The sequence below is a fragment of the Pseudophryne corroboree genome, chromosome 6 (genome assembly GCF_028390025.1).
Source record: "Pseudophryne corroboree isolate aPseCor3 chromosome 6, aPseCor3.hap2, whole genome shotgun sequence".
Lineage (NCBI taxonomy): Eukaryota > Metazoa > Chordata > Amphibia > Anura > Myobatrachidae > Pseudophryne > Pseudophryne corroboree.
The window spans coordinates 619,793,682-619,817,982 of NC_086449.1; the positions used below are offsets into that span (position 1 = coordinate 619,793,682).

The 24,301-nt window shown below is 45.6% G+C and overlaps 1 protein-coding gene across 1 annotated transcript in view; it reads left to right on the forward strand.

Annotated features, from left to right (window-relative positions):
* The window catches only part of AFAP1L1 (actin filament associated protein 1 like 1), a 160,225-nt gene that overhangs the window by 81,457 nt on the left and 54,467 nt on the right, over positions 1-24,301 (forward strand). Inside the window, exons 2-4 of the mRNA XM_063928086.1 lie at positions 18,871-18,999; positions 20,061-20,144; positions 23,927-24,115. Coding sequence (XP_063784156.1) covers positions 18,871-18,999; positions 20,061-20,144; positions 23,927-24,115 — 402 coding nt within the window. The remainder of the gene's footprint in view (positions 1-18,870; positions 19,000-20,060; positions 20,145-23,926; positions 24,116-24,301) is intronic.

A 24,301-nucleotide genomic window follows, 5' to 3' on the forward strand; every position in this document is an offset into this window, starting at 1 on the left:
TATAGGGAATGCTGATGTGTGGGATATTGTGTATTGGGAGCACTGACGGATGGCATATTGTGTATAGGGGACACTGATGTGTGACATATTTTGTATAGAGGACACTGATGTGTGGCATATTGTGTATTGGGGGCACTGAAGTGTGCAATATTTGTATATAGGAGACACTGATGTGTGGCATACTCTGTATGCACAATATGCAACACTCTTTTTGTTCCTTTTGTCTGTAATGGCTGTAATGTTTAAAGCTTTGAAAAGATGAATATAAAGAGGAAGAAAGACAAATAATGTAACGGACATGACTCAGGAACGAAATGGACTGATTGAGTGAGGGGGCCCCAAACCAGTATTTTGCCTAGGACCCCGTGAGGCTTAAATCCGTCTCTGTCATCACGGTCTGTATCGGAACTATATGTGAAGGGAAAGAAGGGGACGATCACCTATAAGGTTATTTTAAACAAATAACTTATGGGAATATTATTCAGAAATAAAACTATCAGCAGTAATACAGGTGCTAGCCTAATGTTACACCAGGTGCTCTTATGAGCTCCCCCCCTGCCCCCCCACCCTCTGCCTCATGTCTGCACAGTCTCAAACTCGTATGTCTTTGTTCTGTTTTTAAGTATAATTTGCTTTTATTGTCTCTTTTGTTTTGTATGATTTGTTATACTGACCACCCAACACTGTTCAGAGGTTTCTGGATGGTTATCCACTGATGGGACAATTCTTTGGAAATAAAGTATTAGAATGATTGAATGTACAATTCGCTTTACACCCGAACAGACCTAAAGCCGGCCATAGGCAGGCTTGTGCCAAGCTCCGAGTGTAATTTGATGACACTCTGACAGACCATTCTGTGTAATCCTGGCCACTCAGTGCTCCGCCTGAACAGCTGGATTACAATGCAGTTGACAGATGACCACACAGGAGGTCACCTGCAGACCAGATTTACAGACCTGTCTAAATATTATGTGATCTGTTTGAATTCAGGCCATTTCTTCGGTTAGCTTGCTCATTTAGGGGTATGTTCCGACTGCGTCATTTATATGACTGTGAGTAAACCTACAGGTCATCCCAGGGTTCAGTGTAAGGTAAGGAAGCTCTGGCCATGTGTTTGGCACGTCCTGACAGACTGGCAGCTCAGTCCAGCAGCCTCTCTTGCAACCACTTTTCCTGTTTCAAGGGTAGGAAACTTTTTCATTGATAAATCCGTCTCTGTCAGTCCAAGTCTAGAGTAAATTTTGGTGGCTCCCCTCAGTGAAATGTGCTGAGTTCGGCTGCAGCCACTGTTTCGTTTGGCTGGAATGCACTAAAAGGAAACAGAAGGGCTGCATAGATAGATATACATTAGCTGCTGATGTGTTTACAGCAGGAGGTGGCAGGAAGGGCAGTGCTTGTAAGGAGGAGGGGGGGATTCAGTTTGTATCCAGCACAGTGGCAAATGCGGAGAGTGACCCAGTTTGGGTTATCCATAGGTATGTCAAATTCTGTTAGGTTATATTATGGAATCTTTCAGACAATCAGCATGTGTGACGTGAGGCACCAGGCGTGTGCATCCATGTGTTTGACCATTGTTTTAAAGGGAAATGATAATCAGAATTGTAATACTCTTTTCTCTAACGTCCTAGTGGATGCTGGGGACTCCGAAAGGACCATGGGGAATAGCGGCTCCGCAGGAGACTGGGCACAAAGTAAAAGCTTTAGGACTAGCTGGTGTGCACTGGCTCCTCCCCCTATGACCCTCCTCCAAGCCTCAGTTAGATTTTGTGCCCGAACGAGAAGGGTGCAATCTAGGTGGCTCTCCTGAGCTGCTTAGAGTAAAAGTTTAAATAGGTTTTTTATTTTCAGTGAGACCTGCTGGCAACAGGCTCACTGCATCGAGGGACTTAGGGGAGAGAAACGAACTCACCTGCGTGCAGAGTGGATTGGGTTTCTTAGGCTACTGGACATTAGCTCCAGAGGGACGATCACAGGCCCAGCCATGGATGGGTCCCGGAGCCGCGCCGCCGGCCCCCTTACAGATGCTGAAGCAAGAAGAGGTCCATAAATCGGCGGCAGAAGACTTTCCTGTCTTCATAAGGTAGCGCACAGCACTGCAGCTGTGCGCCATTGCTCTCAGCACACTTCACACTCCGGTCACTGAGGGTGCAGGACGCTGGGGGGGGGCGTCCTGGGAAGCAATGAATTTACCTTAGTTGGCGAAAAATACATCACATATAGCTCCTGGGCTATATGGATGTATTTAACCCCTGCCAGTTTTCCAGAAAAAAGCGGGAGAAGAGCCCGCCGTGAAGGGGGCGGGGCCTATCTCCTCAGCACACAGCGCCATTTTTCCCACACAGCTCCGCTGGTAGGAAGGCTCCCAGAATCTCCCCTGCATCCTGCAACTATAGAAACAGGGTAAAAAAGAGAGGGGGGCACTTATTTGGCAAAATAACAGATATAAGCAGCTATAAGGGATAGACACTTATTGTAAGGTTGTCCCTATACATATATAGCGCTCTGGTGTGTGCTGGCAAACTCTCCCTCTGTCTCCCCAAAGGGCTAAGTGGGTCCTATCCTCTATCAGAGCATTCCCTGTGTGTGTGCTGGGTGTCGGTACGTGTGTGTCGACATGTATGAGGAGGAAAATGATGTGGAGGCGGAGCAATTGCCTATAATGGTGATGTCACCCCCTAGGGAGTCGACACCTGAATGGATGGCCGTAATTAAGGAATTACGGGACAGTGTCGGCACGTTACAGAAAACTGTTGACGACATGAGACAGCCGGCAGCTCAGTTAGTGCCTGTCCAGGCGTCTCAAACACCGTCAGGGGTTATTAAACGCCCATTACCTCAGTGGGTCGACACGGACCCAGACACAAACACTGACTCCAGTGTCGACGGTGAAGAAACAAACGTATTTTCCAGTAGGGCCACACGTTACATGATCACGGCAATGAAGGAGGTTTTGCACATCTCTGATACTGCAAGTACCACAAAAAGGGGTATTATGTGGGGTGTGAAAAAACTACCCGTAGTTTTTCCTGAATCAGATTAATTGAATGAAGTGTGTGATGAAGCGTGGGTTACCCCCGACAGAAAACTGCTAATTTCTAAAAAATTATTGGCACTATATCCCTTCCCACCAGAGGTTAGGGCTCGTTGGGAAACACCCCCTAGGGTGGATAAGGCGCTCACACGCTTATCAAAACAAGTGGCGTTACCGTCTCCAGAAACGGCCGCCCTTAAGGAGCCAGCAGATAGGAGGCTGGAAAATATCCTTAAAAGTATATACACACATACTGGTGTTATACTGCGACCAGCAATCGCCTCAGCCTGGATGTGCAGTGCTGGGGTGGCTTGGTCGGATTCCCTGACTGAAAATATTGATACCCTGGACAGGGACAATATATTATTGACTATAGAGCATTTAAAGGATGCATTCCTATATATGCGAGATGCACAGAGAGACATTTGCACTCTGGCATCAAGAGTAAGTGCGATGTCCATTTCTGCCAGAAGAGGATTATGGACGCGACAGTGGTCAGGGGATGCGGATTCCAAACGGCATATGGAAGTATTGCCGTATAAAGGGGAGGAGTTATTTGGGGGCGGTCTATCGGACCTGGTGGCCACGGCAACGGCTGGGAAATCCACCTTTTTACCCCAAGTCACCTCGCAGCAGAAAAAGATACCGCCTTTTCAGGCTCAGTCCTTTCGTCCCCATAAGGGCAAGCGGGCAAAAGGCCACTCATATCTGCCCCGGGGCAGAGGAAGGGGAAAAAGACTACAACAGACAGCTTCTTCCCACGACCAGAAGCCCTCCCCCGCTTCTGCCAAGTCCTCAGCATGACGCTGGGGCCTTACAAGCGGACTCAGGCACGGTGGGGGCCCGTCTCAAGAATTTCAGCGTGCAGTGGGCTCACTCGCAAGTGGACCCCTGGATCCTGCAGGTAGTATCTCAGGGGTACAAATTGGAATTCGAGACGTCTCCCCCTCGCCGGTTCTGGAAGTCTGCTTTACCAACGTCTACCCCCGACAGGGAGGCGGTATTGGAAGCCATTCACAAGCTGTATTCCCAGCAAGTGATAATCAAGGTACCCCTCCTACAACAGGGAAAGGGGTATTACTCCACGCTGTTTGTGGTACCGAAGCCGGACGGCTCGGTGAGACCCATTTTAAATCTGAAAACCTTGAACACTTACATAAAAAGGTTCAAGTTCAAGATGGAGTCACTCAGAGCTGTGATAGCGAACCTGGAAGAAGGGGACTACATGGTGTCTCTGGACATCAAGGATGCTTACCTCCATGTCCCAATTTGCCCTTCTCACCAAGGGTACCTCAGGTTTGTGGTACAGAACTGTCACTATCAGTTTCAGACGCTGCCGTTTGGATTGTCCACGGCACCCCGGGTCTTTACCAAGGTAATGGCCGAAATGATGATTCTTCTTTGAAGAAAAGGCGTCTTAATTATCCCTTACTTGGACGATCTCCTGATAAGGGCACGGTCCAGAGAACAGTTAGAGGTCGGAGTAGCACTATCGCAAATAGTACTACGACAGCACGGATGGATTCTAAATATTCCAAAATCGCAGCTGATTCCGACGACACGTCTGCTGTTCCTAGGGATGATTCTGGACACAGTACAGAAAAAGGTGTTTCTCCCGGAAGAGAAAGCCAGGGAGTTATCCGACCTAGTCAGGAAACTCCTAAGACCAGGCCAGGTGTCAGTGCATCAGTGCACAAGGGTCCTGGGAAAGATGGTGGCTTCTTACGAAGCGATTCCATTCGGCAGATTCCACGCATGAACTTTTCAGTTGGATCTGCTAGACAAATGGTCCGGATCGCATCTTCAAATGCATCAGCGGATAACCCTGTCTCCAAGGACAAGGGTGTCTCTCCTGTGGTGGTTACAGAGTGCTCATCTCCTAGAGGGCCGCAGATTCGGCATTCAGGATTGGGTCCTGGTGACCACGGATGCCAGCCTGAGAGGCTGGGGAGCAGTCACACAGGGAAAAAATTTCCAGGGCTTGTGGTCAAGCATGGAAACGTCACTTCAGGCAAGGCCTCTGCTTCAGGGTCAGCCAGTATTGATCCAGTCGGACAACATCACGGCAGTCGCCCACGTAAACAGACAGGGCGGCACAAGAAGCAGGAGGGCAATGACGGAAGTGGCAAGGATTCTTCGCTGGGCGGAAAATCATGTGATAGCACTGTCAGCAGTGTTCATTCCGGGAGTGGACACGATCTTCACCCGGGGGAGTGGGGACTTCACCCGGAAGTCTTCCACATGATTGTAAACCGTTGGGAAAAACCAAAGGTGGACATGATGGCGTCTCGCCTCAACAAAAAACTGGACAGATATTGTTCCAGGTCAAGGGACCCTCAGGCAATAGTTGTGGACGCTCTGGTAACACCGTGGGTGTACCGGTCAGTGTATGTGTTCCCTCCTCTTCCTCTCATACCAAAAGTACTGAGAATCATAAGAAGGAGAGGAGTAAAGACTATACTCGTGGCTCCGGATTGGCCAAGAAGGACTTGGTACCCGGAAATTCAAGAGATGCTCACGGAAGACCCGTGGCCTCTACCTCTAAGACAGGACCTGCTCCAGCAGGGACCATGTCTGTTCCAAGACTTACCGCGGCTGCGTTTGACGGCATGGCGGTTGAACGCCGGATCCTGAAAAAGGCATTCCGGATGAAGTCATCCCTACCCTGATCAAAGCCAGGAAGGATGTAACCGTACAACATTATCACCGTATTTGGCGTAAATATGTTGCGTGGTGCGAGGCCAGGAAGGCCCCTACGGAGGAATTTCACTGGGTCGATTCCTGCATTTCCTGCAAACAGGACTGTCTATGGGCCTCAAATTAGGGTCCATTAAGGTTCAAATTTCGGCCCTGTCAATATTCTTCCAAAAAGAACTAGCTTCAGTTCCTGAAGTTCAGACGTTTGTCAAGGGAGTACTGCATATACAGCCTCCTTTTGTGCCTCCAGTGGCACCTTGGGATCTCAATGTAGTGTTGGGATTCCTAAAATCACATTGGTTTGAACCACTCACCACTGTGGACTTGAAGTATCTCACTTGGAAAGTGGTAATGCTGTTAGCCCTGGCTTCAGCCAGGCGTGTATCAGAATTGGCGGCTTTATCCTATAAAAGCTCTTACCTAATTTTTCATACGGACAGGGCAGAATTGAGGACTCGTCCTCAATTTCTCCCTAAGGTGGTTTCAGCATTTCACTTAAACCAACCTATCGTAGTGCCTGCGGCTACTAGGGACTTGGAGGATTCCAAGTTGCTGGACGTAGTCAGGGCCCTGAAAATATATGTTTCCAGGACGGCTGGAGTCAGAAAATCTGACTCGCTGTTTATCCTGTATGCACCCAACAAGCTGGGTGCTCCTGCTTCTAAGCAGACGATTGCTCGTTGGATTTGTAGTACAATTCAGCTTGCACATTCTGTGGCAGGCCTGCCACAGCCAAAATCTATAAAAGCCCATTCCACACGGAAAGTGGGCTCATCTTGGGCGGCTGCCCGAGGGGTCTCGGCTTTACAACTTTGCCGAGCAGCTACTTGGTCAGGGGCAAACACGTTTGCTAAATTCTACAAATTTGATACCCTGGCTGAGGAGGACCTGGAGTTCTCTCATTCGGTGCTGCAGAGTCATCCGCACTCTCCCGCCCGTTTGGGAGCTTTGGTATAATCCCCATGGTCATTTCGGAGTCCCCAGCATCCACTAGGACGTTAGAGAAAATAAGAATTTACTTACCGATAATTCTATTTCTCATAGTCCGTAATGGATGCTGGGCGCCCATCCCAAGTGCGGATTGTCTGCATTACTTGTACATAGTTATTGTTACAAAAATCGGGTTATTGTTGTTGTGAGCCATCTTTTCAGAGGCTCCTTCTGTTATCATGCTGTTAACTGGGTTCAGATCACAAGTTGTACGGTGTGATTGGTGTGGCTGGTAATGAGTCTTACCCGGGATTCAAAATCCTTCCTTATTGTGTACGCTCGTCCGGGCACAGTATCCTAACTGAGGCTTGGCGGAGGGTCATAGGGGGAGGAGCCAGTGCACACCAGCTAGTCCTAAAGCTTTTACTTTGTGCCCAGTCTCCTGCGGAGCCGCTATTCCCCATGGTCCTTTCGGAGTCCCCAGCATCCACTACGGACTATGAGAAATAGAATTATCGGTAAGTAAATTCTTATTTTAAAGGCTAATGTACACAAGGTTATTGCATTACAAACCACATTACCACTGTTATCTGTATAGAGCAGGATAGCATAATGCCAAGTACCAATGTAGTCTAATGCAGTTAGCTAAAACAGTGGGTCAGATTTAAATGAACATTTATTAGTATAGCCCCTGTATAATCTGCAGTGTTACGGTTGGGGACAAACAGAGTAATAAAACAAGACTGGACATAGCAAACTCCAGACTGGTAGTGCCCGAAACAGGATGCAGTGAGACAGTAGCAGCTACGGTACCGGATCTCCATGGAGCTGTCCTGTGCTGAGGATCAGGTAATACTTGACATGCAGGAGAGAGGTGACTGTCACAAAAGTAGGCAGACACTGCTGGCAAGGGTCCACCTAATTATTATTTAGTTGACGGGAAAGTTGGAAACTTTTCCACTACACTAGAATAATTAGTTTGGAAAAATCAAACATGTTTGAGCTTCATAACTAGTTGGAAAGACAGTGGTTTTTGTCTGTTTTTTAGGCGGGTGGGAGTGAACAGCTGATTATCATTTGCTCCCACACGCTGCTGATTATCATTCCAACCCGCTAACTAGTTGGGGAGTTTGAACAAAATCAGTGGCGGAAGTACCAAAAACAATGGAGTCGGTTACCACCGGGCTCCAGCCCTGAGGGTGCACCTCCACCATTGCTCTGGTGTCTGGGCCACCACTGAGTTCAGATCACTTGCCTATGGAGGCCCCATACAGCTGACTGGTGGGAGGGAGCGTAGGGCAGTTCACTTGATGAGAATGATGCACATATAGCGATCAGTGCCTCCAGACAGGTTGCGCGGTTTGGGCGCCGCTACATCCACACCATGCTGCCGGCATAGAGGCACCGATCGTTGTACAGTTGTGCATCATTCTCAGAGGGTGATGCACTTACGCGCCCAGTAAAGCGCGGAGGTGGGGGAGTGTGTTGTGATTGTGCGAGGGTGCAGCGTATGTGTTTGGGAGGAGGTCAGCTGTGTGAGAGGGGAGAGAACTGATTGTGTGTGGGTGTGTATCTGTGTGAGGGAGTGGGGATCAGTGCATGAGAAGAGCTGAGTGAGGGGGGGTCTGTGTGTCGGGGTAGTCTGTGAGCAAGGGTCAGATATGTTGGGGGGAAAGGAATCTAATGGGGGAGCTGTGTTGGGGAATCTGAGCTTGCGGGGGGAGAGTTGTGTAAGGAGGACAGCTATATTATGGAGATCTGAGTGGGGAGAGCTGTGTGAGTGTGTGTGTGGGGGTGTCTGTGCCAGCAGGGGATCTATATGAAAGGGGAGAGCAGTATATGTGTATAGTGTTTCCTCTAGAAATTAAATGGGGCAGGGTGCCGGACTCCGGGGGCATATTTGCGAAACGGGGGCGGGAGCGTGGCTACGCTTACGTCATTTTAGTGGGCGGTGCAGCCCACAGACGTTGCTGTCTGTTGCTGGCGACGTCACTGTTGGGGGCGTACCTAGCACCTCCGTCAGTGCTGGGCTTCCCCCAGATCTCTCCCATAGCGTGAATGGATGCTGTGCGCATGCGCACGACATCTTTAGACGCTGGGAGGGCAGGAAGCGGGCGGCTGTTCTAGCAGGGCGGGTTTTGCACGTGGAGGCCACACACACTACTGAGCCTCATTTTTACTTGTTTTAAGGACATTACATCAAAGTTGGATCAGCCTGTAGTGTGTTTTTCCACTTTCATTTTGAGTGTGACTCCAAATCCAGACCTCCATGGGTTAATAAATTTGATTTCCATTGATCATTTTTGTGTGATTTTGTTGTCAGCACATTCAACTATGTAAAGAACATAGGGGCAGATGTATTAACCTGGAGAAGGCATAAGGAAGTGATAAACCAGTGATATGTGCAAGGTGATAAAGGCACCAGCCAATCAACTCCAATATGTAAATTAACAGTTAGGATCTGATTGGCTGCTGCCTTTATCACCTTGCACATATCACTGGTTTATCACTTCCTTATGCCTTCTCCAGGTTAATACATCTGCCCCAAAGTATTTAATAAGAATATTTAATTCATTCAGATCTAGGATGTGTTATTTTAGTATTCCCCTTATTTTTTTGAGCAGTGTGTGTGTGTGTGTGTGTGTGTATATATATATATATATATATATATATATGTATGTGTATATATATATATATATATATATGTGTATATATATATATATATATATATATATATATATATTAATATGGGGCCCCGGGGCGGTATATTGTGGGGTCTTTATCTGGCTCTATATAGTTTCCACAATATTCGGCCTACTCAGGGCTTAAAAAAAACGGGTGTCCATCATATGGCACCTCTCCTCCACTACTCTTTCTCCTGTCGAGTAGGATGAACTTACGCCGCTGAACAAAATTGTTCTGGTGTATGGCCAGCAAAAGAAAGAGGTAAGAGGGTCCTGCTCGCAAGTTTACCATCTACACAAACATCTACAGACTTTCTTTAAACAAAATATGGGACATTTCTGTAAACCATGCTGATAGTAACCGATCAGATATGGATTTTATTGTGTAAGTATTAGAAAAATGAATATGTAATTGGTAGCTGTGGGCAATAGAACCTTTTTTTAGTCCTGCCTAGTTTTTATAAAGTGTCATTCAATGCAGTACAGTATGTCCATTGTTAGTAGAATTTTAAAAAAATGTTAGAATAAAAGGTTGTCCCTGTATATATAATTTCAGTATATGCGTGTGTGCTTTTATTATCATTAGGGTCATTAAAACCCATGCGGGATGCCGGCTGAATTCTGACATATTTTTTTTTTCCTTTAAATAACTGTTTATTGATTTTTTCAGTAAAATTACAACTTTCAATAAGTACAGATCAGCGAAATCCACATCGAGCAGTGAGTACATCAATACCGTCAGGCAAATAGAACAAGACAGATATATAAACACCTGTAGAGCATAAATACAGAGGTTTCTGAATCAAGTTCACTGCCTTAAAAGGTACAGAAAAAAGCAGACAATATAATAAAAACCAAAAAAAAAATGTGGACTTTGCTCATATTACATTGTAATCAGACAAAACAAAAAGATAAAGGAAAGTGAGAAAAAGAAAGAAAAAGAAACAACAAAAGAAGAAAGTTAGAGAAAAGGGAATAATGAAGAGATTCAGAAGAGGAGAGGGGGAGGGGAAGGGGAAGGGAAGGGGGGAACTCCTACCTGACTGTAGACATATATTAATATTAAATCATACACCTGGTAAAGAAGAAGCTCGTATTCAACCGAATAATATAAATGTCAGTAATACACGTGATAGTTTGTAACCAGATTCATCTTCGAATTACAATACAATTGTGTATGGTCAGACACTCCAAATACATCAATTATCACTCACACGTAAAAAAGAAAAAAAAAAGAAAGGGAGGTGTACAGAGAAAATAAGGTAAAAATATAGATGGTGCCTCTGGATTTTACAATATCTATGGTTTATTCGGGAATCCTATAGGAGGATCAAAATTTCTCGTTATATCCGTTTGCAATGATTTGTTGAGAAATTCAATATAGATTTCCCAGAGAAATTCAATATAGATTTCCCACTTCTTTTGGAATCTAAACATCCCTGAACTCTGACGTTTTTTAAAGGGGCAATCATGTACAAGACTAAACCATGCCTTGTACATGATTGCCCCTTTAACAAAAAGCTTCTGAGTTCGTCCAGCATCCTGCACGGCTGCCAAACTTCATTACATCTCACCCTTAATATGGATCTGGCTTTTTCAAAATACTTTGTATATATCCGGCTTTTACCCTCTGTGTGTTGCATCTTCACCAAAGCAATCTATTGTACTGTTTCAGTGGCACTTAGTATTATCCGTTTCCTGAGAACACGCTTTACATCTTCTAATCGGGTTCAGTATAATTTACTGATGACCGGGATGCCAGCAGTCAGTATACGGACAATGGCATCCCGATCGTCAGTATGCTGGTGGCGGGGCGAGTAGGAATAGCTTCTGTGGGCCAGGATTCTGGCTGTCTGTATTGTCAGCAGTCGGGATTCCGGTGTCGGTATCCTGACCACCGGGATACCGACTGCCGACAAAGTAACGCAAGCACTTGACACCTGCTACACAGGATTATATAATGAGTAGAAGAAAATGAACTGAAAACCTTGGGCCTTTATATAAAGTTGGGAGCAGATCCAGCTTAAAGTATGCAAAATGACACCTGACAACCCTTGCTGCAAGTGCTTTATCTTACATGCAGCACACGCATACTGGGCAGCCTGGTTGTTACACTGAGACTGCCCACCTAGGATGTGCCCGGCTTGCGGGGGAAGCTTGCTGGAACCTGTATTCCGCCTGTAAAATAAAATATTATTCTAACTTTAACTGATTGCTATCAACTTGGCACCCACCGACCAGGGGTGCCGGGGATAGCCCCGGCTTCTCCTTAGCCCTTGGGGTCCCCAGGAGGGACCCCTTTATTGGGGTGGTCCCCACTTTCCAAGGAATCTCAAGGCTGTGGTGACTATTTGAGGGGGGCTAAATGCTATGGCTGGTGGACCCCGTCAAGTGTGTCCTCTGGCTGTGGCATTATACCTCTACTAGTAAGAGACCGCTGCTGTTTGTTGGAAATAAGGGGGACCCCTAGGCAGTTTTCCCCTGTATTTCTGGAACCAGGACCAGCTCAAGAGCCAAATACTGGTTCATTGAAATGCGGGGGACCCCCACACCATTTTCCCCCTGTATTTCTTGAACCAGGACAGGCTCACAGAGCCCTGCACTGGTTTTGCTTTCTGGTGGGTGACCCCACACTGTTTTTTTTTTTTCTTAAAATTTCACTAAAAACAGAAAAGAAAATATGCTTGCTAAAGTAACTGCATCGATTTGTGCATTAAGGTGCGATTTTTGGTGTGACTTTAATCCCTTTTCCAAAAATTATTCTTGGTAAATGCGCGCTTTGCATTGATACCAATGTTATTTTACAGACGTTTGTTCCGATGGTGATTTGCCGCAATTTGGTCTGCAAAGTCGAGTTTGATATGCAATTTACATGCGAATTAGCCTTAGTAAATTCACGATTAGCAAAATCGTGGCATTATCGCAAAACAAATAGCTAAATCATGTCAGAATGATTGTTAGTTAATATCCCCCTAAATCTGTATTTTGCATTTGCCCCTGATAAGATTTTTTCAAGGTACAAAATAGCACATTTCAACTGGGCTTGTTCCTGACTTAGGGCCTTACTAAGACTTGGCCGATGCAGCCACAATGTAATTGACAACAGTAGGCGTTCACGAGCGGTGACACAGCGTTATGAAGACATGGTGGGTCGAACAGGGGCGTACCAAGAGCGTTTTTGGAGTGGCTGTGTGATGTCACATGTAGACGCACCGATTAAAAAAATGACAATGGACTGCGCTTCCAGGGGTCAACCTTTGTTCAATGCATTGCGGACGCATTGTGGGGGAGGAGGGGTAGAGAGGGGAAGGGGGTGTGGAGGGGAAGGGGGTGCCCTGCTCCATCTGTGGGGGCTCAGTCCAGCAGGTACATGGCTGGGAGAGGGCGCTCCCAAGTGCGTGGGGCAGTAGTGGCAGATCTCAACGCAGAGCAGCCGTCTCACCCCCGCTCCCTACTGATGGCCACCCCAATCCACCGGCTGCAGCTCATCTGCACAGGTGTGTGCATCTCAGATGGCAGAGGCATAGAAAACTCGGTATGGCGGCGAGCAGAGCCCGCGGGAAACTGATACAGGGAGAGGGGAAGAGACACCGCGGCCTGTGATAGGGGGGATCAGGGGGATTATGGAGCTGTGACAGGACGAGCAGCTCCATTCAGCCAGGAGGGGAATTTTTCCATGCGGATCACCTGAAAAATAAAGCATGGGGAGAACACTGAAGTCCTTTTACTGCTTGGTTGATAATATGATCTGTTATTTGCTGTGTATATTTTAGAAAGGATACCGGACCAGCATTGAAACAAATGAAACAAAAAGGTTTTGTGCACAAATGAAGGAAACTGATTGTATGAGAATGGCAGAGTAATAAGGAAGCTGTCACATGACCTGCACAGCGGGAATGTCAGACGGCATATTCCCAATATTCACAGAAAGAGAATGAATGAGAGACACAATCATGAGAAGTTTGGAAGGAAGTGCAGATAGATGGAATAAAAGAGGGAGTGGTGTGGGAAGGAAAAATAACTCTCAGTAAATGGATTACATTGCTATCTCCAGGTGCCTGCTCCCTGCACATTGCCCGCTCCCGCTTTTCTTGTTGACTTTGAGAGTTTTGTGGGGGCCTCAATCTCTGTTTCTGTTCCCAGCATTGTTTGTCAGACCTGGTGTGACCCCAGGGACTGTTTGTATAGGGAGTGCACTCCGTTGATAGTCACCCTCCATCCAGCTGAAGTGTGATGATTACAGGAGACTTGTCACATAAGCCATTTCAAGGTGACATCGGTCAGCACTCATTAGTCTCAGATCATTGTATCTAGTGAGTGATTAATTCATCTTAAATGGTCTCCTATTGACTTGTCTGGTAACTAGAGTCAAATGGAATCATGCAATATCTTTGTCAATGAATTATGACTATTTACACCAAAATAATAATTTTTCTATTAGCAATCCAGTAGAATGTCTTAGAAGGGAAAACAGCACTGAGTAAATTAAGAAGGAAATGAGTTTAATACGGGTGTGTAACGTGTTACCGATGGCCGGGATCCCAGCCACAGAATGCCAGCAAGGGAGGCGAGCGTAACCAGTACCTTGCGGGCTCGCCACAGGTTTTATTCCCACTCTATGGGTGTTGTGGACACCCACGAGTTGGCATAGTCCCTGTTGGTCAGCGTGCCGACCACCGGTCATATAACTACATCCCGTTTTAATACCCAGTCCAGAGGCCTCTGTCCCTACTTTCCCACCTTTTCAGTTGTGAAGGTAGAGGTAGATCCTGGTAGTTAGTTTCCATATCTGGACCAATAAAATGATCTTATAAACAGAAGAGCTATAAATGGTTATTGATATACAGTAGTTACATTGCTACCTACTATTTATTTTGTCCACCATATGAACACACTATTAATGTACAAGGAAGCCGAGAGATTACTCTGTATGGGGTGCATCACTAGCAACCTTTACTAAGAGTTTTCAGTGGATGGTTCGTGTTGTCTAAATGTGTTTACTCATCAGATGTCTGTCTCTGCTGTATAACCCTCACTAAGGTGTAATCAGAGCTGCCGGAAAAGGGGATGTTACACACATCCTGCGCTAGGCCATCCTGAATAGATGTAACTATCATACGGACGACACAACTGAAGTCTTATGTAACGTGATGAAAAATTAATATATAAAATCTGTATTATTAGGTTGCCTATATAAGTTCACAACAAATAATTGATCTTTAACTACAACCTGAATGAATTAAGGACTTCTTCTTTTTATTATTACTATTACCAGTTATTTATATAGCGCACACATATTCCGCAGCGCTTTACAGAGAATGTTTGCCCATTCACATCAGTCCCTGCCCCAGTGGAGTTTACAATCTATATTCCCTACCACATGTACACAGACCATACTTGCCTACCTGACCCTCTCCATGAGGGAGAAAATGCTCTGTTCCTGGACTTTCCTGGTAATGTATGATTGCCATCACCTGTGGTGAAACACCTTTCTTATCAATTAACTAGCTCACCACAGGTGATGGCAATCATACATTACCAGGAAAGTCCAGGAACAGAGCATTTTCTCCCTCATGGATAGGGGCAGGTAGGCAAGTATGACACAGACACATTCACGCTAGGGTTAATTTTTGTTGGGATCCATTTAACCTACCAGTATATTTTGGATTGTGGGAGGAAACCGGAGTACCCGGAGGAAACCCATACAAGTATGGGTTAGAATATACAAACTCTGCACAGTTAGGGCCATGGTGGGAATCAAACCCATGACCTCAGCACTGTGAGGCAGTAATGCTAACTATCCGTACTGCCCAGTTCAGACAACAGTGTGAATTGGTGATATTTGCCTTCTTTGTAGACCTGATGTCCTCCCTTGAGGCAGAGACGGAATACAGAATATACACACATGCCTAATGCATTCTTGTTAAGTTGCAAACTAACAGTCTGATATACTATGCTCAGATGATATAGGGGACAATCAAAGCATTGCAAAAATAATCTTCCTGCTCTTAGTAACTGCATCTAGTGTTGCCTGGAAACTTATACCTCTTTCATACCGCCACAAAAACCCAGGTAATTGCTAGGTTAATCTGAGTTGTGGTTCAGTGTAAAAGGGTCCTTGAAAAATAAACCCAGGTCCAGTGACCTTGGAATCCAACCTGGTCCAGCATGGCTGATCTCGGGAAGAACTCTGGTTAAGGAGCAGTCTGAACGGGTCACCCGGGTCATTCGACCCATGTCCCATTAACACCTGTGGAGAGCCAGCTCAGTGGCACTTGGAGATGATGTTATCTCCAAGCGCCAGCATAGAAGAAGTCCCGGCAATATCCCGAGTCCAGCCTGCAGTGTGAATGGGTTTCAAGCATCTGTGACACGGCTTGAAACCCATGTTCAGTGACCTGACTGGACCCAGGATTTTGGTATGAAAGTTGGTATTAGAGGGAAATCAGTGTAGAGAAGCGGACCAGTAGAGAAGTTGTTCATAGCAAACAAACAATCAGCTTCAAGGTAGCATACATTCTATAATATTATACCTGCTCTGGGCAACTTCTCCACTTCACTATTTACACTGCTTGATACATCTCCTCCATTATAGGTTAGCTGTTTAAAGATTGCAATGAACCCTCCTCAATCCGTTATAATATTTAAAAGAAAAAGTTTAAATAAAGCATTTTTTTCTGCTGGCTGCCCTGCTGTCACTATGCTGACACGGCTGTGGAGAGGAGGACCATTGCAGTCCTTTTACATAGTCTTCCCTATGCTGTCTATTAGGAAGCTATCACTGGAGGTACCTGTATCTCCCTATAATAAATAGACCCCCAGTCTGTGTCAGGGGCTGCACTGCTATTAGAGCTGATAACACTGCTAGCAAGAAGACTGCAGAGATGACACACTGACAAATGTGGAGACTGTTACCACTTGTTTCTTGGATTGTGTGTGAGCTGTCTGTCGCCTGTCTGTGGTATTCGTCATACACCCCCAGCCTTGGTGTTCTGCCATTGTGCAGAGTGGAGATAAAGCACTCAGCCATGCCTCTTACTTCTCTGCTACTCGAGACCCTCTTCACATAGCGCGCATTCCACCTGCTTCTTATCCTCCTAATATAGGCGCAGATTTCACACTGTTCTGCACTGACACTAATGGTTTCTTGTTTCACCGACTTGTAGTCATTCACACATAGGGGGTAATTCTGAGTTGATCGCAGCAGCAAGTTTGTTAGCAATTGGGCAAAACCATGTGCACTGCAGGGGGAGAAGATGTAACATGTGCAGAGAGAATAAGATTTCGGTGGATTATTTTGTTTTTGTGCAGGGTAATGGTCAAGAACGTGGCAACTACAGTTTAATGCTAAAAAATGCAAAATCATGCACTTGGGTCTCAAAAACCCAAAGGCTAAATATAGTATCAAGGGTACTATAATGGTAACTACTGAGGAGGAAAGGGATTTAGGAGTCACTATTTCAAGTGACTTAAAGGCAGGAAAGCAATGCAACAAAGCAATGAGAAAGGCAAGTCAGATGCTTGGTTGCATAGGGAGAGGAATCAGTAGTAGGAAAAAAGAAGTGATAATGCCACTGTATAGGTCATTGGTACGGCCCCATCTGGAATACTGTGTCCAGTTCTGGAGACCCTATCTCCAGAAGGATATAAATACATTAGAGAGTGTACAAAGAAGGGCAACTAAAATGGTGCATGGCCTACATCACAAAACTTACCTGGAAAGGCTAAAAGATCTTAACATGTATAGTATGGAGGAGAGAAGGGAAAGGGGGGACATGATATAAACTTTCAAATATACCAAAGGTTTTAACAAAGTTCAGGAGGGAAACATTCTTCAAAGGAAGAGGAGTATTAGAACTCGAGGACATACACTGAAACTGGAGGGAGGCAGGTTCAGGGGAAATTTAAGGAAAAATTACTTCACAGAAAGGGTGGTGGATAAGTGGAATAGCCTCCCATCAGAGCTGGTAGAGGCTAAGACTGTAGAGCAATTTAAACATGCTTGGGATAGGCATATGAATATCCTTACAAAGAATTAAGGTTCAAAAAGGGTTGAGATTACCTAAAGGATAAAAAAAAAGGGGCAGACTAGATGGGCCAAGTGGTTCTTATCTGCCGTCAAATTCTATGTTTCTAAATACTGGTTGCTTTATTTTTACACTGCAATTTAAATTTCAGTTTAAACACACCCCACCCAAATCTAACACTCTCTGCACATGTTATATCTGTCCCCCTGCATTGCACATGCATGGGGGTAATTCCAAGTTGATCGCAGCAGGAAATTTTTTAGCAGTTGGGCAAAACCATGTGCACTGCAGGGGATGCAGGGGATCAGTACTAAATGCCGCCGGTCGGAATCCCGGCGGTCGAAATACCGACGCCGGAATCCCGACCACACAATCCCAACAGGGGTGGCGAGCGGAACGCAGCCCCTTGCGGGCTCGCTTCGCTCGCCACGCTGCGGGCACGGTGCCTCGCTACGCTCGGCACACTATTATATTCTCCCTCTATGGGTGTCGTGAACACCCACGGACGGAGAATATGTTGGGATTGTGGCGGTCGGGATTCCGGCGTCGGTATTTCGACCGCCGGGATTCCGGCCGGCGGCATCTTGACCGCATCCCGGATGCAGATATAACATTTGCAGAGAGAGTTAGATTTGGGTGGGTTATTTTGTTTCTGTGCAGGGTAAATACTGGCTGCTTTATTTTTACACTGCAATTTAGATTGTAGATTGAACACACCACACCCAAATCTAACTCTCTCTGCACATGTTATATCTGCCTCCCCTGCAGTGCACATGGTTTTGCCCAACTGCTAAAAAATTTCCTGCTGCGATCAACTTGGAATTACCCCCATGGTTTTGCCCAAATGCTAACATATTTGCTTCTGCGATCAACTCAGAATTAGGCCCTTAGTACCTCCACTTTTCCCATGAATCAGGCCTACTGATAGGAAGCTTCAGGTGATGCAGTGGCTGCAGCCTCAGCCTACTGCATCCTGGCTTTTGTTTGTGTTGTTCATCTTTATTTATTCGCTTAACCGTGGCCACAGACTACTTTCCCCATAGTATTCAAAGGCCTCCACATTCAATCTAAATAATTGTATCTAATGAACCATTCTTGTATATTGTGTCTGCCTATTACAAAGGTCTTTGCAGAGAATCTTTAATCTTTTGCATCAGTTCGAGCGTACAATCTGTATTCCCTACTACACCTACATAATGTAGAAGAGCGGTACATTGGATTGAAATAGTTGTTGGGAAGTCAGGTAACCTCCCAACTGTATAGTTCATGTGGATGAAATAGAATGTATAGAGAGCAGTGCCTTATGGTATGTTGCGTCCCTCTTTGGACATGTCCGATATGGCAGACGTTTGCATTCTTCCTTTTATTATTGCAACTACTCCTTTGCTCCGTTTACTGCTGAGACTTTGCCTCCGGTGTGTAAACTCTCTGGAGTAACAATTCCTCCTATATCATCCCTGATATCTTCATAGTAATGTAGAATATTTTTTCTCTGTTTCAGTTCTAGACCAGCTGCTGCCAGAACTGAATGTTCTACTGAAGCTTCTAGACCATGAATTCCTGAGCGCCACAACTAGAGAGAAGCAGAGTGCGGTATGCAGCATCCTGCGCCAACTACAGCCTTCTCCAGGTACAGTAGGAAGGATTTGTCATACTATTTGTCATGCTAAGTCTGTATTGTTTCTAGATTCATATGATATAAAGTCTCAGCAGTGTATCTATAATGTTTGCAGTGTGTGTGGCGCCCACTGGCCCCCGGGGTCCAAGTGGATCCACACCGCACACCCTGCAACCATTTTTACAATACTTGCCCTCTGTAGCCCTGCATCGGCGGTGGCAGCGCTGCAGAAACGAACAGGAAAAGGGAATGGCTTTTTGCACATGCTCAGTATAAAAATCACTGGGAAAATGGCTGCTGCACCATTTTCCTGAGGACCTGTGCATGTGCACTAGACTCTGAGACAGCGCTAGGGTCTACTAGTGCCCAGAGTCTATTGCTCTGCCGGATAGACGGGGCAGGAATGGAGACTGCACACGCGCCTCCTCCTCTCTAGATGCGCCCCTTGTGTACGCAGGCAAAGGTAATTCATTCAGTTAGTGTCCGAGGTGGACACTATGGCAGCAGCTATTGCATCTTTATTCTAAGGCCACTGCTGATGTTCACCATACCGATATGCCTCCCTCCTTCCCCACTGGCCACTTTGGAGATTGCACCTGTGCTATGGCAGGTGTAGTTTCTCCATCTGGACATGGCTGCCTGGGTCAGTGCATCTGCGTCGTTGACAGTGACACACCAGTGTCTAGCTAGCCACCACTTGTTATCTCTTTACACACCCACTGACACACAAGAGGTGAGCAATGAGTTCTATTCAGTAACAATGACCAACACAGATGCTGAGAGGCACTGAGATGAAATAAAGCCACATGTCTTAGTTTTCCTAGAGCTATAAGCACTGAGGGGCCAGTTTCATAGGTATGATGAGAATCAGGATAGAATAAGAAGTGGTGAGTGGGACACAGTGACAAATGTAGAAGAATTCAAGATAGACTAATTCAGGTAAAACTCTTTGTGGAACCACGTAGATAGGGTTTATTAATACGTTGCTGCCCTCTAGTGGAAAAAAGCCTAAGACTTGAATGTTTATGACGTCTTCCTTCTGCTAGAGTAACGCTTGTTTTGTGATTTTCTAGGAGATGACTTGGACTTTCAGTATATGAACACTGCAGCATATCACAATGGTACCAGCTTTGTGGAGTCTCTTTTTGAGGAATTTGGTATGTTGTCTATATGTTGATTGGGCCAATGGATGTCATTATGTTCCATTCTAAGCTTGTGAACGTGAAGAATTCTCTCCTATAATAAATGATTATAGAAACTAATTCTTCAGCTTACTTTAATAAATAGATACTGTAAAACAATAATTGCCACACACAGCAATATTCTGGCTGATAAAAATGGAAAGATGATCCCTGCAATGATTCTGGGATTTTCATTAATTTATTTTTTCTATCCTCAATTCAAGTACATAGAATGAACCCAGGTTTTAAAGGTATCAGTATGGCGTAAGTGGGGATACAAAAATCCACTTTAATTACAAATAAAATGAGACAAATTAATTAATCTTTAATGTTTGTGTAAAACCAGAATAATCTAAAAAGAGCTATAATAATCTAGCAACCACGCAAGTGTAATGGACTATAATATTCAGGCAGCGATTTTCATTAAGATTGAGGAAGAACTTGTATAATACACATAGGGGTATATTCAATTAGGGTCGAAAACTGCCGTCTGTCGAAAAGACGGCAGTATTCGACTTTTTAAGGTTGAATCGTGATCCGACCTATTCAGTCCCAGCAGTTTTTATTCGACAAGTCGTGGAATTCGACTTGTTGAATAGTACGTGAATCGGCGGTATAGCTGCCGATTCACGTACTTTTGAGTGAAACGGGGCCAAATTCGACAGGATTTGGCCCCGTTTCCGACCATCTCAGTCCGACATAAAAAAATGTGGGACTGAGATGAGGGACCCAGATTAGGAGAGGGGGGGACAGCCACAGGGAGACGGGAGACAGCCGTGGGCATATAGGGGAGATCAGCGCTATAGCACAGCGCTGCAGCAGGATGTCACACAGCCGCGCCGCTCACGGCAGCGTCCACCCGGATCCAGCAAGTGAGGTCACACTTGCTGGAGCTGGGTGGACACTGCCGTGAGGTCTGGCGGCTGTGTGACATTCTCCTGCAGCGCTACTGTAGCGCTGATCTCCTCCGTTTTTTAAAAGTCGAATTGAGATGAGATTGAATAGGGGTTGTCGGATCCATTTCGACAAATGCATGTCGGAATGGATCCGACCCTAATTGAATATACCCCATAATGTAGTGTAATAGGACTTTACCAGAAAATGGTGGATCAGATAAACGATAGTTACAATAATAGTAGATGTTCATATACTTGGGACGGGTATGGGTCGTTGGGTCGACACAACTTAGGTCGACCACTGAAGGTTGACGTGCACTAGGTCGACATGGGCATTAGGTCGACATGTACTAGGTCGACAGGCGAAAAGGGTGACATGAGTTTTTGGGCTTTTTTTGGTGTCGTTTTCTTCGTAAAGTCATGGGGAACCTCAGTTAGTGCACCATGTCCCCTCGCATGGCTCGCTTCTCTCATCATGCTTCGGGCAAGGTGACTCGCTGCGCTCGGCACTGGTTACCGTTCCCAATTGTAGTCCACATGGATCGTGACGTGTGAAAAACTCACGTCGACTTTTTGACCTGTCGTCATAGTGCATGTTGACCTAATGCCCATGTCGACCTTCAGTGGCCGACCTAATGACTGTCGACGTAAGCTGTGTCAACCTAACGACCGTATTCCCTTTGTACACCACAGTATTATATGGTGAACACAGCAAGTGTGCATCTGCTATGGGGTACAGGCTTTGGGGTATGGGACTCAGGGTCGACACTTATTGGGCGACAGTGGCTAGGTCGACAGTAGAAATAGGTCGACATGGCTATTAGGTCGACATGAATAAGGTCGATGTGAGTTTTTCTTTTTTTGGTGTCGTTTTCGTTGTAAAGTGACCGGGAACCCCAATTAGTGCACCGTGTCCCCTCGCATGGTTCGCTTCGCTCGCCATGCTTCGGGCAAGGTGCTTTGCTCTGCTACCGCTGCGCTCCGCACAGGTTACCGTTCCCAATCGTAGTCCACATGAATATTTATAGTGTCGACCTAGCCACTGTCGACCAATGGGTGTCGACCCAGAATCCGGATACCCAGACATTGATAGGTGGGGGGAGTAACTTCTCCCTGTCATAGCCTTATATGGGATGCAGTTAATTTGCTGGCTGTCGGTATCCCAGTGGTCAGGATATAGACGCCGGGATGCCGACAGCCAGAATCCCAGCACATGGGCTCTTCCCACTTGTGGGTGTCCACGACACCCATAGAGTGGGAATAGAACCTGTGGCGAGCGTAGTGAGTCCGTAAGGGGATTCTTTGCGCTCGCCCCACTGCTGGTATACTGATGGCCGCCATCCCGGCCGCCAGTAAAACATACTGATCCCCCTAATATGTGTAGATGCTTTTATTTTTCTCTGTTATCTGAAACTTTAATATACAGTACAGTATGACATTTTGGATAATCTTGTGTCTCTACATTTTGTATAAAAGTGTTTCCCAACTCGGGAACCACTAAGTACATGTTTTACAGATCTCTTCAGTATCACTGTGAAATAATCAGCGCCACCTATGCATCGTTTAAAACATGTCAGGCAGTAATGACCGTATCTGTGCACCAACTAGGAGATCTGTAAAACATGCACTGATAGGGTTTTCTGAGGACTGGAGTTGGGAAACACTGGAATAGAAGAGATATTGGTTATGCATAAAACAGGTTCCCAGCCAATATCCTAATGGCACACTAACAGTTTAAATGATCGCCATACTTAAGCACGGGTGACTTAATTAGTACCTCAGTTATTTTACTTTAACCATCTCTGCTCAAGCATGGTTATCACTAAAACCTGAACTGTTAAGGGCAGTACACACGGGGAGAGTTGTGTGCTGAGCGATCTGTCACAGACCACTCAGCACATGTGACCGGGAGGGGGGCGCGCTCATTTCAGCGGGTGAAATGAGCGATGCAGGCCAATCTAGCACCGGTGATAGCGACGCGCAGGGCCGCGCATCACTATCGCTGGGGGGCATACACACTTAGAGATCCGTGCTTAATCTAGTCAGATTGCTTAGATTTTAAGCACGGATCTCTCCGTGTGTACCCCCCTTAAGTGTGCCTTGAGAACAGAGGTTGGGAAACACTGGCATGAAACCTATTTTCAGTGTACATAGACTCTCTCCTGGCAATCTAGCAGCCTCGTTGGATGTTGTGGGTTCCATTCAGCAAAGATGTTGTAATCCCAATGTGAAATCCTTAACAGCAGCCAAGTGTGATGTGGAATGTGTGAAATCAGTATTTATTGTCCTTAAAACCACTTAACTGGCATGGTCAGATCACATGCGACCGCGCCACCCAAATGTTTGACGAGGAGATCCGTTCTGCAGATGTGCATAATATAATATTTAAATATTTAAAAAAAAAACACTTTCTAAACTATATTTTATAAAACATTAATAAAAAACATTAAAAAAAACAATGTTAGAAACGGTTTTGAAAGGAAAAATCGTCAGTTAAGTGGTTAACTAGGAAAACAACACTCACTTTTCTGTTCTTAAAACTTCAATACTGGCGGATGACACCTTCAAGATGTCTATCAATAGACTGATTTTAGAAACTTTACAACCAAGCCACCCTAACGGAATCAGTGTCATTTATCATGTGTGACTCATTATTGTTAAACTTTTATGGAATTCTGTCTCTCATTAAATGTATAGTGTATGGGAAACAATTATTTGTGTAGTTCTAATGCTGTTCCTATTACAGCAAAGCATATGTTTGGAGATTGTTGTATTCTGTGTGCATCAGCCATTGATGATGATATTTGTTAATGGCTCCAATTCTTGGATTATGTAACTTTTTTTTTTTTTCATTTTATACAGATTGTGACTTGCAAGGGTTACGTGATATGCAGGATGATTATAGAGAGACGGAGCGGCCATCTTCTCCACCGCCGCCAGCACCTTGTGTCCCTCCACCTCCTCTACCAACCACTCCACCACCAGAGGATTACTATGAAGAAGCTGTGCCCCTTGGACCAGGGAAATCCACTGAGTATATCACGTCTCACAGTAAGTAATTTGTGCCCTTTTCACCAGGTGGTCACACAGGCCTCGCCCTGGCAGGGCCAATGTCCAGTTAGCTCATAGACAGAAATGGCCTAATTTGTTGAAATGCATCCATGTTAGCACGACCGGCTCCAGGTCTACTAGCACCCTAAGCAAGAAATTTTGAAGCGCCCTTCCCAACCCCCCCAC